Genomic DNA, 19,005 nt, shown 5'->3' with positions numbered 1-19,005 from the left:
TGGTTGCTGGATCATATGGTAGTTCTGTGTTTAGTTTTTTTAACTTTTTTTTTTGGCCGTGCCCATGGCATGTGGAAGTTCCTGGGCGCTGGAACCCGCACCACAGTGGCAACCCAAGCTGCTGTGATGACAATGCTGGATCCTTAACCTGCTGCACCTTAAGAGAATTCCTGTATTTAGTTTTTAAAGGAACTTCCATTCTGATCTCCACAGTGGTTATACCAGCTTACAGTCCCACCAACAGCGTAGGAGGGTTTCTTTTTCTCCACACCCTCTCCAGCATTTATTGTTTGTAGACTTTTTAATGACAGCCGTTCTGACTGGTGTGCGGGAATATCTCATTGTAGTTTTGATTTGCATTTCTAGGAAAGCCCTTTACCCTGAGCAGCGTGACACGTTCTGTGGACCTAGCTCGCAGTTACCTTCTTAGTAATCCCTCATAAGAATGCTTTCCATCCCTCTCTATCAAAGAGATAAGAGCTGGACAAACTGAACACTGGCCCTGGATGGCGTGAGGACGTTTTCTGGGGCAGGTGGTGGGGGGAGTAGAAATGAATGAGGTCACAGGCTCCTTCCTCCAAAGGCCTTAGGTGTGCTTCGGGTCACAGTCCTCATGAGAAACCAGATGGGTTGACTGTGGTCTGGCAGGTCCCAAAGAGACTGCCTTGGACTTCATGGAATTTAATTTTTATAGAGAAACAGTTTACGTGTCATAATAGTCATGCTTTAAAGTGTCCAATTCAGGTAGTTCCCATCGTGGTTCAGTGGGTTAAGAACCCGACTAGGATCCATGAAGATGCAGGTTTGATCCTGGCCTCACTCAGTGGGTTAAGGATCTGGCTTTCCTGTGAGCTGCGGTATAGGTAGCAGATGAGGTTCGGATCCTGTGTTCCTGTGGCTGTGGTATAGGCTGGCAGCTGTAGCTCTGATTTGACCCCAAGCTTGGGAACTTGCACGTGCTGTGTGTGCGGCCCTAAAAAGACAAAAAAAAAAAAGTATACAGTTCAGTGATTTTTACTGTGTTCACAGAGCTGTGCAACTATTAACCATATCTGGTTCCAGAACGCTGTTACCACCCCTTAAAAATCTACTGTACATTAAATAGTCACTCCCTTTTCCTCCCAGCCCTTCACAGCCATTAACCCACTCTCCGTCTGTGGATGTGCCTTTTCTGGATGTTCCCCATCCATGGACTCACACACTGTGTGTCCTTCTATGTCTGCTTCTCTTACCGAGCATCGTGGTCTCAAGGTCCATCCATGTCTGGGCAAGTGTCAGTGCCACTCTTTTCATGGCTGCGTAATGGTCCACCACATGGATGGACCAAGTTTTATTTATCCATTCATCCATTGAAAGACCCTCGGCTAATGCCCACTTTTTGGGTCTTATGAATGAGGCTGCTGTGAACAGTTGAGTACAAGGATCTTTGTGGATGTGTGTCTGTGTTTCTCTTGGGTTGATGCCTAAGGGTGGAATCGCTGGGCCAGATGGTAATTCCGTGCTTCACCTTTCACGCTCCCCCCACCGTGGTTGGGTTCCCGTGATTCTGAAGAAGCGTCCAAGCAGTTCCCATTCCTCTCTTTCTCTGTAGGAGCAGGGTCTGAGCTGGAGATGCGCTGGTTCAGTTCTGAGCAGAACAGCTCCACATAGGAGGGAGGGCGAGGGGCACACAGGCTAAGGGTGGCCTTCCCACCCTGTCCCTCCCTGCTCCCCCCCTTGCTTATTTGTTCATTTACTAAGTTGTAAGGATTTCTTCCTCTTTCACATATGCTTGATCTGCTTCCCCCCAACACCCCTAGATCTGGGGGCTTTTTCCTGCATTGTAAAAAAAAAGCACCCTTAGAACCCAGTTTTGTATCTGTGGGCACAGACAGGTGATGTCTGTGGGCTGATAAAAGATGCCCTTGTCATGGGCTGTGGGTGGCTCCACTGTGATGGCACAGGCCACTGGGGCACTTCCTCCGGGAGGGTTGGGACAAGGAGAGCTTTTTTTTTTTTTTTTTTTTTTTAGGTTAAAACGTATATTGAAGATCAAGAAAAGAATGTGGCCTTAGCACAGGTTTCAGGTGGAGAGGCTGGATAAATGGTTTCTGTTTGCCTCTGTCCATTTTGAGCCAGGCCATCCACCTCGGGGGACATACATGGCTGTTGATTTGTTTGCTCTCTGCAGTTTGGGGGTTACTTAGGTGGAGGATTGGGGGTTGAACTAGACACTCTCATTTTTGTCTTTTTCCTTCCTTCTCCCTCCCTCCCTCCCTTTCTCCTTCCTTCCATCCTTCCTTCTATCCTTTCTTTCTTTCTTGACGCCCCACAGCATATGGAGTTCTCCGCAGCAGTGCTGCTCCTTCAACCCACTGTGCTGGGCTGGGGATCAAACGTGCATGCTGGCCTGCAGAGACACCACCAATCCATTGGGCCACAGCAGGAACTCCTAGACACTTACTCTTATTTTATTTTATTATTTTTTTTCTCTTTTTGCCATTTCTTGGGCCGCTCCCGCGGCATATGGAGGTTCCCAGGCTAGGGGTCTAATCAGAGCTGTAGCCACCAGCCTACACCAGAGCCACAGCAATGCAGGATCCGAGCCGCATCTACAACCTACACCACACCTCATGGCAACACCGGATCCTTAACCCACTGAGCAAGGCCAGGGATCAAACCCACACCCTCATGGTTCCTAGTCGGATTCGTTAACCACTGCACCACGACGGGAACTCCCAGACACTCAACTTAGAGTCGCCCAAGGTCATGACTCATGACGATGTTCACTGGGACTTTGCCCCACGTGGCTTATTGAGGCTTTTGTAGGCCAGTGCTGTCAGCCCCGTGGCCCCTTCCAAGAGCATAGCCCTGATCACTGGGGTCCCCGGGTGTTGCCCACTTGCTCTGGGGTTAGAGAAGGGGCTCTGGGAATGTGGGAGGACAGGGGCCAAGCCTGGCCCCTGGGGATCCCCGGGGCCTGTCCTTGCCACACTCAGGCTTCCTGGAGATGGGGCTCGTGGCAGGACCTCCGCCCCAGGGCCATCCTGCAGCCCCACTCCTCCTCCGGGAGTTCACACCTCCCCGCTCCTTCTCACAGTTCAGCCTGGTGTCTGGAGGAAGGACGAGTAGTCAGCCTGAGGGAATGCCGCACCCATGTGAAGATGCAGGCCAAGGTCATCTGGGGGGCGAGTGACCAGAAATGGCTCCGTTGGCAACACTGGGGCCTCCGGCTGTGCCCATGAATCAGCTCTGCCACCAGAGGATGGCTCCAGGCTCCATGCCCCGGGGAGCTGCCACTTCTCTTCAAGTGAGGGGGAGGCAGGGGCTTACGGACCACTGGGCATCACTTGGTCCCATTTCTGATTTCCTAGAAACTGCTTTTGTCTAAGCGAGAGCAGGTGCGTGTGCTTATCTTTCTGAGATGCACCTCACAGCATTGGTCCCAGGGTGGAGGGACGTGGCGACTTACTTCTTTGTGTGATGGATTTTTTCCCCCTCTTTTTTGGCCACCCTGGGGCATCTGGAATTCCCAGGACAGGGATCAGATCTGAGCCACAGTTGTGGCCTATGTTGCCCTACCCGATCCTTTTTACCTACTGTGCTGGGCAGGGGATTGAACCTGCGTCCTGGCACTGCAGAGATGCCGCTGGTCCTGTTGTACCACAGTGGGAATGCCATTTGTGTGATGACTTTTTCATGCTGCACTTGAGCTAGACTGACTAGTGTCCGCCAAGCTGCTCACGCCCTGACCTTGGAACCCGTGACGATGCTCCCTTCTGTGGGGAGAGGGCCTCTGCACAGGATTAAGTTAAAGCTGGGATTAAGTTAAAGATCTTGGGGTGGATGCCTCTTCTGCATTGGCTGGGTGTTCTGATGTCATCCCAGAGGGCCTTGAAAGAGGGAGGCAGGAGGGTCAGGGTCATAGAAGGAGGCGTGGTGATGGGAGCAGAGGTCGGAAGAGAGAGTGAGAGATGGAGATGCCGTGCTGCTGGCCATGAACATGGAGGAAGGGGCCTTGAATCCGGATGTGGTGCCCCTCGAAGCTGGAAAATGCAGGTATCTTCTAGGAGGAACATGGCCCACGTGAGATCCAGGTGGGCTCCTGGCCTCCGGAACTCTAAGCATTTTTTTTTTTTCTTTTGTCTTTTTAGGGCCGCACCCACGGCACATGGAGGTTCCCAGACTAGGGGTCTAATTGGAGCTATTGCTACTGGCCTATCCACAGCCACAGCAACGCCAGATCTAAGCCATGTCCACGACCTACGTACACCACAGTTCACGGCAATCCCGGATCCTTAACCCCACTGAGCGAGGCCAGGGATCGAACCCCTGACCTCATGGATGCTGGCTGTGTTCCTAACCCACTGAGCCACAACGGGAGCGCCTGTTAAGAAAAAAGAAAAGCTTGGAATTCCCGTTGTGGCTCAGTGGTAACAAACCCCACCAGTATCCATGAGGACGTGGGTTTGATACCTGGCCTCGCTCAGTGGGTTAAGGATCCAGGTGTTGCTGTGAGCTGCAGTGTAGGTCACAGATGTGACTCAGATCTGGCATTGTTGTGGCTGTAGTGTAGCGGCAGCTGCAGCTCCGATTCGAGCCCTAGGCTCTAAAAAAAAAAAACAAAAAAAACAAGCTTTACTGTGAGGTAATTCACATAGCACACAGTTCATCCATTTAGAATGTGTCAGAGCAGAGCACGTTCAGTGGTTGGAGCATATTCAGATGCCTGCTCTTAGCCTTACAACGAGGAGCGGGGAGAAAGGGACCCTAATCTTTCCTGTTATTGGTTTTGGGGGCTGGGCCAGGAGGAGCCCACATGTCTCTGGAGGCTGCATTTCCTATCTTAGAAGGAACCCAGCAGACGCCTCTGGGGCCAGGCTTGGGGGTATCCTCCTTCTGTCATGGGGGGTTGGGGTCTCAGGTCTGGGGGAGCCCTCTTGCGAGCTGAGATGAGGGCTCCAGCTACCCTTCCTGCCAGGTGGCCAGAGGTTTTTGTTGATTGTTTTTGTTTGCTTGTTTGTTTGGCAAGTGTAGAACTTTCTTCTTTGCTTCTCCCCCACCCCTTTCTTTTTTGGGGGGTAGTAGCAGCTTTATTGGGATAGAATCTGCCAGCCACCCACTTTTCCCTCTTAAAGCACACGTTTTCAGGGCTTTTAGTGGATTCAGAATTAGGCATCTCTCACCACAGTCCACTTCGGAACATTTCCATCACCCCAAAAAGAAACCCCAGACCTGGAGTTCCTGTCATGGCGCAGTGGTTAACAAATCCGACTAGGAACCATGAGGTTGCAGGTTCGGTCCCTGACCTTGCTCAGTGGGCTAACGATCTGGCGTTGCCGTGAGCTGTGGTGTAGGTTGCAGACGCGGCTCGGATCCCGTGTTGCTGTGGCTGTGGTGTAGGCCGGTGGCTACAGCTCTGATTGGACCCTAGCCTGGGAACCTCCATATGCCGCGGAAGCGGCCCAAAGAAATGGCAAAAAGACAAAAAAAAAAAAAAAGAAAGAAAGAAACCCCAGACCTTTTAGCCTACAGGGCATGCGTGGCCTCTTGTGTCTGCTTCTCTCACTGAGCATCCTATTCTCAAGGCCCATCCACATGGTAGTGAGTGTCAGTGCTTCTGTCCTTTCCTGGCTGGGTGATGCTCCTGCGTGAGGAGGGACCAGTTTGTGTGTCCATCATGTGTTAACGAACACTTGGGTTGTGTCCCCCTTTTGGATGTTTTGAGTCATGTTGCTGTGAACATTTATATACACGTGTTTGTGTGGACGTATGTTTTCATTGCTCTGGGTGTATATCCAGGCGTGGGGTTGCTGGATTACCTGGTAAATGCCATGTGTAACGTGTTGTGGGACTGTGGGACTGTCTTCCGCAGTGGCTGCCTCGTCTTACCTTCCCACTGATTGGGAGGCAGGCTTGTGGTTTCTCTACAGCCTCACCAACACTTGTTATCATCTGCATTTTCCCTCCTGCCCTCTCAGTGGGGGCGAGATGCGTCTCACTGTGGTTTAGATTTGCATTTCCCTGATGGCTAATCACCTTGAGTAGCTCTTGTGCTTATTGGCCATTTCTGGCTCTCCTTTGGAGATGTGTCTTTCAAGTTGTTTGCCTGCTTTTAGTTTTTTAATTTTAATTTTATTATTATTACTATTATTATTATTTTGTTTGGCTATTTAGGGCCGCACCGGCGGCATATGGAGGTTCCCAGGCTAGGGGTCGAATAGGAGCTGTAGCTGCTGGCCTACGCCACAGCCTCAGCAACACAGGATCCGTGCCCAGTCTGCAACTTACACCAGAGCTCATGGAACACCGGATCCTTAACCCACCAAGCGAGGCCAGGGATTGAACCTGTGTCCTCATGGATGCTAGTCAAATTCGTTAACTGCCGAGCCATGACAGGAACTCTGTTTTTTTAATTTAAAAAATTCTTTTTCCTTTATAGGGCTGCACCTGCGGCATATGGAAGATCACAGGCTAGGGGTAGAATCAGAGCTGTAGCTGCTGGCCTCCACCACAGCCACAGCAATGCCAGATCCGAGCCATGTCTGCAACCTACGCCGAATCCTCAACCCACTGAGCAAGGCCAGGGATCGATCCCCTGACCTCATGGATCCTAGTCAGGTTCGTTTCCCCGGTGCCGCAACAGGAACTCCTTGCCTGCTTTCAAATTGTACTTTTAGTCTTTTTGCGATGGATTTGTCACACCCCTGCTTCTTTGGCATGTTGCTATCTGGTGAAGAACACAGCACTCTTTCTGGATTGTTCCTTGATTCCCTCATTGGTGGTGGTGGTGGGGGGTGTTCCGCTGTCTCTGGTAAACCAGAAGGTTGGTTTCCAGTAAATCAGAAGGTTGGCCCAGGGCTGGATTTCAGTCAGATTCCTTTTGTTGTTTTTTAAGTATGTGCATGTACGATTTTTATTTGCCCTCCTTCAAAAAAATGTGTCAAGAATCATTGGAGTGTTGGGATTATAAATCATTTTAATTTTCTTCTTTATATTTGCCTACTAAAAACTTCATTGCAAAGAGCATGAATAAGAGAGAAAAAAAAAACACACATGATCCACTGATGCTCCCCTGAGTATTGGGGTCAGGCCTGTCCCCCCGCCGGGCCTTGAGTGCCCTCCAGATAGAAGAGGCCCCAAGACAACCCAGTGTGGCCACTTTGGGGCTGGAGGGGAAAGGGTAGCTGTGTTGGAGGCTCAGGTGAGGTGAGTAGGGGATGGCAGGTGGGGATTAAGGCACCAAGCGAGGGGGGGGGCTGGGGACAGCCTGGTGGTGCATCCCTGGGATTGGTCGTCCTGGCTGCGGCCTGGGCCCTCTGGTGCCTGCTGCTCTGGAGGGGGTTTGTGGCAACCCTTCTCCTTCATAAGCCTGTGGTTTCTTGGTGGTTCCCTGTGATCCTGCTCCGAGCATTGTTACATGGTCCCAGGCGCTCATGGCCTGCGGTGTAGACTGCGCCTTTGGCTGCCCTGGGAGGAGGAGGGAGAGGCTCCTGTGCACACAGGCCAGAGGGTCTCAGGGGGTCCCAGTCTGGACGCCAGGGCCTTAGGGTTCTCACCAGTCCAGCTGTCAGGTGTGACTCTGAGAGCCAGGCCTGAGCCACCCGCAACTCCCATCAAGTGCTCAGCCCCCCACCTGATGCAGGGTCTGGACCTGGTGCCTGGACCTTCAGGTCTGTCTCAGCTCCTTCCTGGGCGCTTGCTGCCCTCTAGTGCCCGCCAGGGGGAGCGCCTTTAGGGAGCAATGGTCCCATCTTGGCGACATGGACCCCTGGTTCCACCTTCTGGGACCGGCAGGCTCCCTGCCTTTCTCACTCCTCAGCTCACTTTGGGCTGCAAGGAGATGGACTTGGTTAATTTCCTTCCAAGATGTGCACTTGGGTTCTGACCTTCCCCACATCCTGGAGGGGGTCTGGTCTTCTCTTGTTGGAGAATTTAATCTTCCCATAGGGACCCTTCCCCTGGAGTCTGTCCCCCCAGCCTCTTCCTGACTGGGGCGGGCCACCTGCCACCCCGCTGGGTCCCTGTAACTTGAAGGACAAGATGGGTCCTCTCCAGCCTGCCGCCTTGTCACGGAGAAGAGCCCGATCTCCGTACTCTTCAGGGGCCGGCCCTGAATGTGGGCCACCAGACCCGCCCCGCCAGCCCTTCCTTGTTTGGGCTTGGTTATAGCTCAGGGCAACCTGGCGGGAAGCTGGCCTTTTGCTCTTCTGGTTACAGATTCTGGCTTCGGGCAGCCTGGGTTCTTGACAGCAGCTGGGCCAGGGCTGGAGGGACCTGCTTGCTGCCCGAGGAGGGGCTTGTGAGTGTGACCTTCAGAGCCTTCAGAGCTCGTGAGTGTGGCCTTCAGCGTTTGCTCGTGCAAGGCTCACCCACGGCCTCACTCACTCCCCAGCCCGCCCATGCTGCCGCCTCTGGGTTCCGGCTCCAAGGCGGATGAAACCCTGATAGGAAGAGCTTTTCTTGCCAAGGCCTCTTGTTTGGAATGGGTGCCCTGGCTTCCAGCCTCGTGTGGCCTCTTAGAACAGGGCCGCCTCTGTTGGTGGTTATTGGCAGGCCCTTGGTCTCTGGTGCCAGGGGCAGTGGTGTAGTGAGCCCCAGGCCCTCCTCGCCCCTCCTCCTGCAGGTGGAGGGGTTAGGGTTAGAAGGGAACTGGCTGGTGGCGGTGGTGGTGTTAACACTCTCTTGTGTCCCTCGCAGGTGAGGCCGTGTCTCCACTGCAGCCATGGGGTCTGAGGATCACGGGGCCCAGAACCCGAGTTGTAAAATCATGACATTTCGCCCAACCATGGAGGAGTTTAAGGACTTCAACAAATACGTGGCCTACATCGAGTCCCAGGGAGCCCACCGCGCAGGCCTGGCCAAGGTGGGTGATGCCCTGGCCCCGTGCAGCTCTTCCCGGCCCCTGCCCTGTGCACATCCCAGGGCACGGGGCCTGTTGCTCTGTGCATGGGGCCCCTCTGACCTCGCTTATCCACAGACATTTGTTCCCCCATGTCAGGCATTGTCCTGGTACTGGATCCCTAGCATCGCTGATGCTGGGTGGGGCACAGCATCGTGGTGGCATCCACAGCCTTTTTACCCTCCCTGGGGGCTTCCAGGGGAGTCTGTGGTGGGGTGTGTGTGGGGTCGTACTTTTTGCCTTTATATTCCTAGTTAAACAGATTATTTAAAAAATTGAAGTATAGTGATTTACAATATTGTGGTAATTTCTGTATGACAAAGTACTTCTGTTATATGTGTACATACACTCTCTTTTGAAAAATTATTCTTGTCCATCGTGGTTTATCAAAGGGCATTGAATATAATTCTCTGTGCTGTACAGTAGGACTTGTTCTTTCTTTCTTTTTTTTTTCTTTTTTTTTTTTTTTTGGCCTTTTTCTAAGGGCTGATCCTTCGGCATATGGAGGTTTCCAGGCCAGGGGTCTAATCGGAGCTGTAGCTGCCGGCCTACACCACAGCCACAGCAACGCAGGATCTAAGCCGCGTCTGCGATCTGCACCACCGGATCCTTAACCCACTGAATGAGGCCAGGGATTGAATCTGAAACGTCAGGCTCCTAGTCGGCTTCGTTAGCCACTGAACCACGACGGGAACTCCTGGTAGGACTTGTTCTTTTTCCCCTCCATGTATAAAAGCTCCATGAACAGATTTTTGGAGACTGTAGGGCACACCAGGCAAGTTCAAACAGGGTAGAGAGAAAAAAATGTCTCCTCTCCACCTGTGCCGTCCCCCAGCTCCTCTGCCTGGAGCAGTGCATCACCGATTCCTGTGTCTCTTTCCACATCGCATTACGTGTGGACATGAACATGCATGCGTGTGTGTGTGTGTATGTGTGTGTTTGTGTGTGTGTGTGTGTGTGTGGCAGGCAGCAGGCCTGCGGTGCTTTTGACCAGCGGTGGCCGCATCCACCTCTTCTGTGCAGACATCAGGTCGGGACTGGATGCCACGTTTCCTCGTGCTCACGTGAACCTGTGCGTGTGTGAGGCTTTGCTCACCACATACTCTGGCAGATTTGTAACCTGTTTGGGTTCTTCTAGTAGCTTCCTGGGTGACCGTCACTTTAACCTAATACCCAGTTCTCTTCTTGTTTAAGCAGGGGTTCGGTAAACCTCGTCTGCGGAGAGCCGGGTAGTAAATATTTCAGCTTCTTGGCCTGGACCGTCTGTCGCCCCTGCTCGGCTCTGTGGCTGTAGATACTTGTAACCCCATAGGTGTGGCCATGCGCCTGGAAAACTTGATCTGCAGACATTGAAGTGTGCATTTTGCAGAATTTTCACCTGTTCTGAAAGCTGTTCTATGTTTATTCTTTCCTCCCAACCAAGCCTTTAAAAATGGGGCAGGGGAGAAGGCTGGACAGCATCTCAGCCTCACAGATGAGGAAAGTATGGGCCCACAACATCTTCCCTCCCCTCTCCTTGATTTTTGTCCCCTGGGCACCAAGGCAGCATAGACATAGCGGAACCTTCTCATTGAGGTTGGGAGCCGTGGCTCTGGTGGCTCCTGGCCTGGCTTCTTGCAGGCTCACAGCCTCTGGGGCTGGGCTGATTGGCAGGGGTCCGTTGTCAGGTGACCTCCCCCCTCCAGCAGGTGCCCCAGGGGGCTGGCATGGGGGGGCCCTCCCTCTATTTGGAGTGTCTCCTGGCCCTGACCTAGTTCCGCCTTTGCCGGGTCTTAGCCGCTGGTTCTGTTTTTGGAATCAAGTCATCCTTGTTACCAGGAATCTTGTTAACATCATGGAGCGATCTGTCAGCAGTACCTGTAAACCCCTCCCCCTGCCCCTAACCTCTCTCCTCCTTCCCTCTGTCATCTCTGGCTCTGGCTCCAGCATCTTCTATTCTGGGGCTGCTCTGAGTCCAGCCTTGTATGGGGTGTGACCGAGTCTCCCCGGTGGGTCCTGCCTCCATCCCCTCCCTCCCTTTTCTTCTTCTTGGCCGCCAGCGCCTGCCTCTCCTTTGAGCCCCGTGGCTTTGCTTTAAGCTTTTCATTCCCACGGACCAGTTCTCGGCTCACTTGCTGGCAGGAACGGGAAACCATTCGGACCAGATATTTCAGTGAGGCCAGGGTTTTCAGGGCAGGCTTCCCCTCTGCCCTTTGTTTGCGCACCTCTCAGGTGCTGGGTTTTTTTATTGGTTCTTTTCTCTGCGGGGCAGGTGGTTCTCTCTGGAAGGGCGGGCGCAGGCTTCTGGGAGCAGTTTTCCCGCTGTTGCTGAGAGACCCTGTGGGCATAGTCATGCTGACACACATGTGCATGTGTGTCCCTGTCCCGTCCTGGTGCCTCCCTGCTGCTGTGGGGACAGACGGGTCCAAGGAGGCAGGCACCTCGGCCTCGTGTTTTGCCTTTCCAGCCTAGTGTTTTAGTTCATTGCCTGACTCTCAGATTTCTCACTGCAAGTCTAAGAAAGCTGTTGACCAGCGGGCTGAGCCCAGCACCCTGTTGTCACTCCAGGTGCTTGTAGCGTCATAACTGAATGGCCATGTGCTCTGGGAGGGGTCTAATCCTCATTTAAATGAGGGTTCCGGAGTTCCCATTGTGGCGCAGTGGTTAACGAATCCGACTAGGAACCATGAGGTTGCAGGTTCGATCCCTGCCCTTGCTCAGTGGGTTAAGGATCCGGCGTTGCCGTGAGCTGTGGTGTAGGTTGCAGATGCGGCTCGGATCCCGCGTTGCTGTGGCTTTGGCGTAGGCCAGTGGCTACAGCTCCGATTCGACCCCTAGCCTGGGAACCTCCATGTGCCGCGGGAGCGGCCCAAAGAAATAGCAAAAAGCCAAAAAGCCAAAAAAAAAAAAAAATCACACACACAAAAAAATAAATAAATGAGGGTTCCTCCCCTGCACTGCTGATGTTGGGCTCGGGTCATTCTCCCCAGGGGGCCGTCCTGTGGGGTGTGCAGCAACCTCCCCGGCACCCCCCCCCCCAGTGCCAGGGAACTCCCGTTGTGACTACCACAGATGTCCCCAAACATCACCCAGTGTTCCCCATGGGGCAGGAGCGCTGACTTTCCCATTGTAGCTGCTGTTGTTATTACCCAGTTATACGGGTGGGCACCCCCATCGTGCTGGTGCTGGGCAGCGCCCTTCTGTAAGTCAGCAGCTGGAGAGTAAGTATTTTCATTGCCAAGCGAGGCATCTTGCCACCCTGGGGATTGAGAGTGGGGCTGCGGACCTCGGGGTCGTGTTTTTCCCTCGTGGCCCTGGTGAGCATTCCACTGCCCCAGGGTGCCTGGCTGACACACCCAAAAGCAGTTGGTTTAGTTCCTTTACCCAGAGCAGTTGGCTGGCCCGATACACCCTCCAGGCCCCGTGGGCCTTCGCAGAGGTTATCAGCAGAGAGGAACCAGAGGGTGAAGTCGATTCATGGAACCCTGTGTCCCCTCCTGGAGCGGGGTGGGTGGGATAAGGCGCCCCAGATGCTGGTGAGGGGTGTGGTGACTCCTTCTGGGGAGGGGACTGCTGTGTGACCTTCTCAGGCCCTGTCCCACTTGGAATTGTCCCCCTCCCTGCCCTCTGCCTCTGGGCTGCTCAGCCAGCCCTGCTTTGTCCTGTATCCCTGGGACTCAGAACTTGACACCTTCCTCTGGTTTCCTTACCTCGTGCCAGAATGTGTCATATGCTTGTTCCAGTCAGGGCCTGGGCCCTTGTGGGTCTGTTCCCTAACGTCTCCCCAGCGCCTAGAGCTGGGATTGCCCCAGTAGGTGGCACTGAACAGTGCTCCCGGAATGAGTGTGTGCTGCAGTATTTGTGTCTCTGCTCTGGGGGGTGTCCTGAGCCGGTCACGTGGCAGCCAGAGGGCGAGGGAGCAGAGCCCTGAGACAAGGCGAGTGTGTTCTGTGCCGAGTGGGGCCCCCAGCCCATCCCTGCCCCCTGCTTGGTGGTCTTCAGACGGGAAGCCGGTGCCCCTGTGCCCCCTCCCCCCGCACCCCATCTGGCGCCAGGTCCTGAGCGGCTGCACCTCCGGAAGGTGCCGCTGATCCCCTTCTCTGTCCTGCAGATCATCCCCCCGAAAGAGTGGAAGCCACGGCAGACGTACGACGACATCGATGATGTGGTCATCCCGGCCCCCATCCAGCAGGTGGTGACGGGCCAGTCAGGCCTCTTCACGCAGTACAACATCCAGAAGAAGGCCATGACCGTCGGCGAGTACCGCCGCCTGGCCAACAGCGAGAAGTGCGCGGGCGGGCCTTGTGGGTGGAACCCTGGCTGGGGTGGGAGTGGGGAGCCACACCCGAGGTGGAAGCCCAGCCTGCCGGGGACTGGGGGGTGCAGAGCGCGAGGCACACGCAGCTTCCCCAAAGCCCACTCTGTGTGCCCTGGGCGGGTCTCAGCACCCCCATGCTCACAGTCCCTGACCCCGGACTTAGGGGGCAAAATCTGGACCCTTCCCCAACCCGGGGCCACGCTGTCCACATCACGCTGCCCTCGACACTGTCCCCGAGTGCTTAAAGCACCGCTCCCAGGACGTCTCGGCTCTGATGGCACCTCCTGAGACAAGGGCTCCCTGGCATGTCTCCCCGTGTCCTGGTTCCACACAACACTCATGGCACACACAGCCCCGGAGCTCATGGGCACTTGGGCACACTCCCCTCCACATATCAGCATCGTTTATGGCCCCCTTTCTGTGTGGCTCCCAGCCTCCTTTGCTCTTTGAAGTCATTTGTGCATTTCTGGTGGTCTCTTTGCTCCCAAACAAGCATCCTGGGAGGACAGGCATTGTCTGTTCCCTCACCCAGTCCTTGCCCCTGTGGCAGCACCCTGGCCCATTGTGGGTTTATATCTGCAGAGCCACAGGAGGATAATAACCTCCAGAGCCTGTGTCCCTCCTGCTCCCGTGTCCCTCCTCCTGCTTCCGTTTCCCTTCTCCTGCTCCTGTGTCCCTGGTGGTGGTCTGACCCTGGGGGTCCCCAGCCCCAAGAGCTGGCGAGATGGACCAGTGGCACTGTTCCAGGTGGGGGCTGCCCACCCTCCTGTCCACCTCATTCCCTGGTCCGTCCCCACACCTCATCTGTGTTCTCTGAGGCTGTGCCCACAGGGACAGCGGGTGTCTGGGCAGAGCCCCTGCCCTGGTGTATCCAGCAGGTGCCCCACACGCTCCGTGTGCTGTTTGTCCCCAGGTACTGCACCCCGCGGCACCAGGACTTTGACGACCTGGAACGAAAGTACTGGAAGAATCTCACCTTTGTGTCACCCATCTACGGGGCAGACATCAGTGGCTCCTTGTACGATGACGTAAGTACTGTGGCCCCTTGGCATCCAGACCAAGGGACTCGGGGAGGACAGGGCTCCTCCGGTAGGTGGTGGAGGCTGGGGAGGGGGTGCGAGCGGGCCCGGGCTTGGAGGATGGAGGCCAGGCTCACACGGAAGGCTCAGCTCCGTTACAAGTGCCGGCCAAGCTGAGGACGAAAAGCAGGGGTGGAGAGGTTTGCGGAATCTGTCCTGCCAGTCACGGCGCTGCCCCTGCCCTGATCCCTTGCTCTGCAGCTGACCTAGTGGCCCAGCCATGGAGCGGTTTTCAAAAGATGATGTTGAGCGTTCCATTCCTTCTCCCAAGGGCCTCTCTAGATTCTTGGTTTTCAAGTGCTTCTCTCGTCAAGTTTTATCACTTCAATCTCCTGGGAAACCCGGGAGCATGAGTTCTCAACTGGCCAGGCTGCTCCTGGTCCGGCTTCGGGCCTGCGCTTGCCGGGGCCTATCCAGGGGCAAGACCAGGCCCTGGTCAAGGCTTGATGCTGAGACCCCAGAAGAAGGGAGGTTTGAGAGGACCCTGTTTTTTTAGGAGACCTCGGCTAACCCTGGGATGGATCTGCTGGGGTTAATCTCAGCCCTTGGAAGTGTCTCTCCTTGGTGTGTTCACAGGATGCCCTGGCCTCAGACCCAGCCCTTCCCCCTACCGCCGCTTCCCCCAGCAGCCCCACCCCCAGTCGTCCCTCTGAAGGTCATCTGCTTGGGACACTCGTATCCACTCAGCCCTGCTCCCCTGAGGGCAGCCATGGACGCCACCTGGTCTCGGGCAGGAAGGGAATAAAGTTCCTTCCCGAGAAGGGTCGTGACCCTCTCGGGCGCCCAGTGGAGGAAGCTGTTAGAACAGGTGGCTTGTGTTTCCCAAAAGGTGTGGGAAACAGCTGACTACTGCTTGGGTCCCGATACGAATCGCTGCCACCGTTTCGGGTCACTGGCTTTGCGGAGCTCGTCTGACCAGGCCTGGCTTTTCGCTAGTGGGTCTGCTTTGTGCTGTGTGGTGCTGAGGATGTTAGTTTCTCACCTGAGATGAAGGTCAGGCTCAAAGTGAGCTCGCCTGCCACCCCACCCCAAACCGTAGGGAGATGCCTTCGCCCCGGGTTCTGACGCTGAGTTTGCCCCAACCATGCTTCTTCCTTTCTGGGCCTCTCTTTCCCCATCAATAAAACGGGGCTCATGGCAGCCCTTCAGCGGGGGTGACCCGGACTCTGAGCTCGTCGTCCACTTGGCCTTGTCCCCAAAGGGTCAGATGACCTGCAAGGCCAGGCCTCGTCCGGGTGAGCACGCAGCCTCTGGGAGCAGGGCTGCACCTGCTTGGAGGATGCCAGCCCAGGGGTCCTGTCGCACACACTGCAGCCTAGGCCTTTAACCACTGCCACCTCCCTGCACCCCTGCTGGTGCCCCTTGCCCATCACCCAGCCTCGCACCTCTGAATGCTGGGAGCGGTCACCTTGTTCATGGCAAATTTTGGGGTTACATGGTGTTTTTTTTTTTTTTTTTTTTTTTTGGGAGAGACCATGCCTTGGGATTGAATCTGCGCCACAGCAATGACAGTGTGGATCCTTAACCACTGGGCTACCAAGAAACTCCCTACACAAGTGGATTTTGGCACCGGAAGTTAGCTTGCCCTTGGGCCAGTGTAGAAGTTCCTATGGCCAGTTGGTGAGGGTGGGGTGGGGGGCTGGCTGGGCTATGTCCCCCAACGCTTCCTGGGGTCTTTTGAAGCCCATCCACCTGGGTGGTGGCTGCAGGTCCTGTGCCCATCCATTGCTTCCCCTTGCTTCTCTGCCTTCTTCAGGGGTCTCTGGGCCCAGGAGGAAGAGACCCAGCCTCTAAGCGCTTCATTTCCCACATCAGGCCCCTGTGAGGCCCAGAGCGGCCCTCTCTGGTGGCCTGGGATCAGGTTTCATCTGTGCCTTCTGCTCCTTCAGGAAGCTGCTCGGACAGGACAGCAGTGAATATCCCCATGGCCACATGTGGTCTCCAAACACAAGGAGGGCGCTTTTCCCTGGGACTCTGCAGGCAGGGCCTGGGGTGCCCCCGGGCAGGAAGGCGCCTCTGTTCTTTAACCATTGAGTGATTCTCCTCCAACAGCAAGTGGGGGCATTGAAGCTCTGTGGCTGGGAGCCTGGTCCTCTCCACTCTCTGCGTCCAGTCCTGAGCTGGCCTTAGAACCCCAGCCGACTGGCAGGTGGCAGGTGACCCCTGTGACCCCGGCTGGCTGCCCTCTTGACTCAACTGCAGCGTGGGCCTGGGTCCCTAGCAGGCAGTGTTAGTCGCTCTCACCAGCCTGATCCCAGCTTGCTACTCTGCTGCCTGGTTTCTGAATCGTGACTTCTAAGATGGGAAATTTGACCCCCACAGGCTGACAGGATGGAAGAACTGAAGTTCATGTGCTTGGGTATAGGATGGGTGTGAACTCAGATGCCTGATTGTCCAGTGATCCATTATTTTCCATGTAGCGTTTTGGAAAGTTGGTGCTAGTTGCATTGTGTTTGCTGATTATCTGACTTACTCTTTTCTTTTTTAAAGGATTATTGAGATGTAATTTACATGTCACACATGTTGCCCATTTAAAGCATACAGTTCAGTGGGTTTTGGTTTATTCAGATTTGTGCAGCCAATAGTCAGTTGTTGAACATCCTTTTTTATTTCTTCTTCTTTTTTAATGGCTGCACCTGCAGCACATGGAAGTTGTTGGGCCAGAGATTGAATCCAAGCTGCAGCTGCAGCAGTGCCGAATCCTTTAATGTATTGTGCTGGGCCAGGGATCAAACCTACACCTCTGCATAGACGAGCTGGATCCTTAATCCACTGAGCCACAGTAGGAACCCTCTGGAACCTTTTTTTTTTTTTTTTTTTTTTTTTCTTTTTTAGGGCCGCACCCGCAGCATATGGAGGTTCCCAGGCTAGGGGTTGAATCAGAGCTATAGCTGCTGGCCATGGCCACAGCAACATGGGATCTGAGCTACATCTGCAACCTATATACCACAGCTCATGGCAGTGCCGGATCCCTGACCCACTGAGTGAGGCCAGGGATCGAACCCGCATCCTCATGGCTACTAGTTGGATTTGTTTCCGCTGAGCTATGACAGGAACTCCCTCTCTAGAACATTCTTATCACCCCAGAAAGAAGCCCCGTCCCCATTAGCAGTCACCGTTGTCCCCTTCTCTGGCCTTGGCAACCATGAGCCCACTCCCTCTCTCTGTGGATGTGCCTGTTCTGGACGTTTCCCATCCCTAGAAGCACACACTGTGGGTCCTGTGTCTGCTTCTCTCACCGAGCATCATGGTCTCAAGGTCCATCCACATGGTAGCGAGCGTCAGTGCTTCTCTCCTTTTCAGGCCGAGGGATGCTCCCGTGTGTGGAGGGACCACATTTTCTTTATCTAGTCCCCAATTGATGGACACTTGGGTTGTTTTCCACTTTTGGCTGCCAGGAATAATGTTGCGATGAATAGTCACGTACAAGTCGGTGTGCGGACCTGTGTGGTTTTCATTTCTCTGGAGCGCATACCCAGGAGTGGGATTGCAGGGCACATGGTAACTCCTTGTTTAACTATTTTGAGGAGCTGCCAGACTGTTTTTCCTAAAGCAGCTGCGCTGTTTTGCATTCCCACCAGCAGTGCACGAGGGTTCGGATTGCTCCACCTCCTTGTCCACACGTGTTAGCCTGTCTTTTTGACTTTACCCGTCCTGGTGAGTGTGAAGCTGTGTTTCACTGTAGCTTTGATTTGCATTTCCCGGTGATAATGATCTTGAGTCTCTTTTCGTGTGCTTGTTGACCCCTTGTCTACCTGCTTTGGAGGAATGGCACTTCAGATATGTCACCCATTTTGAATTATTTGTCTTTTTATTATTGAGTCGTAAGTGTTCTTCATACATTCAGGATACAAGTTCCTCACTGGAGAAATGATTTGGAAATATTTTCTTCCGTTCTGTGGGTTGTCTTTTCACTTTCTTGATTGTGTTCTTTGAAACAGAGAATGAAAAAAAAAACTTCTATTGTGGTATAGTTGATTTATAATGTATTAATATCAGCTATACAGTTAAGTGACTTAGTTATACATATGTGTGTGTGTGTGTATATATGCACACTATATATTTTTTCTTTTTGGCCACACTCGAGGCATGTGGAAGTTCCAGGGCCAGGGATCAAATCTGAGCCACAGCAGCAACAATGCCAGATCCTTAACCCAGTGAGCCACCAGGGAACTCTCTATGTACATTCTTCCTTATGCTCTTTTCCGTTATGGTTTATCCCAGGATATTGAATATAGTTCCTGTGCTATACAAGGAAGTAGGATCTTGTTTAGCCATCCTATGTATAATAGTTCGCCTCTGCTAATTCTAAACTCCCAATCCTTCCCTCCGCCTTGGCAACCATAGATTTATTCTCTGTATTGGAAGCACAGAAGTTTTTAACTTGATGAAGTCCAGTTTATCTGTTCTTTTTGTCTTATTGCTTGTGCTCTGGGTGTCTTATTTAAGAATCCTTTGCCAATTTGAAGGTTGTGAAGATTTGTCCCCATGTTTTCTCCTAAGAAGTTTATAATTTTTGGATTTTTTTATTACTCAGTGAATTTATTACATTTATATTTGTACAGTGATCATCACAATCCAGTTTTATAGGATTTCCATCCCACACCCCAGCGCATCCCCCCACCCCCCAAACTGTCTCCTTTGGAAACTGTATGTTTCTCAAAGTCTGTGAGTCAGTATCTGTTCTGCAAAGAAGTTCACTGTGTCCTTTTTTCAGATTCCACATGTCAGTGATAGGATGTGAGGTT

At 53.6% G+C, this 19,005-nt stretch overlaps 1 protein-coding gene across 7 annotated transcripts in view; it reads left to right on the top strand.

Moving 5' to 3' along the window:
• The window catches only part of KDM4B (lysine demethylase 4B), a 143,503-nt gene that overhangs the window by 39,270 nt on the left and 85,228 nt on the right, over window positions 1-19,005 (top strand). For all 7 annotated transcript variants that reach the window (XM_021084033.1, XM_021084030.1, XM_021084034.1 and 4 more), the window contains 3 exons: window positions 8,680-8,845; window positions 12,972-13,147; window positions 14,092-14,206. In XM_021084033.1, coding sequence (XP_020939692.1) covers window positions 8,705-8,845; window positions 12,972-13,147; window positions 14,092-14,206 — 432 coding nt within the window. In that variant the 5' untranslated portion in view covers window positions 8,680-8,704. The remainder of the gene's footprint in view (window positions 1-8,679; window positions 8,846-12,971; window positions 13,148-14,091; window positions 14,207-19,005) is intronic.

Source organism: Sus scrofa, chromosome 2, assembly GCF_000003025.6.
Source record: "Sus scrofa isolate TJ Tabasco breed Duroc chromosome 2, Sscrofa11.1, whole genome shotgun sequence".
Lineage (NCBI taxonomy): Eukaryota > Metazoa > Chordata > Mammalia > Artiodactyla > Suidae > Sus > Sus scrofa.
Note: the sequence above shows the minus strand (reverse complement) of the source record. Positions and strands in the feature narration are given on the sequence as shown.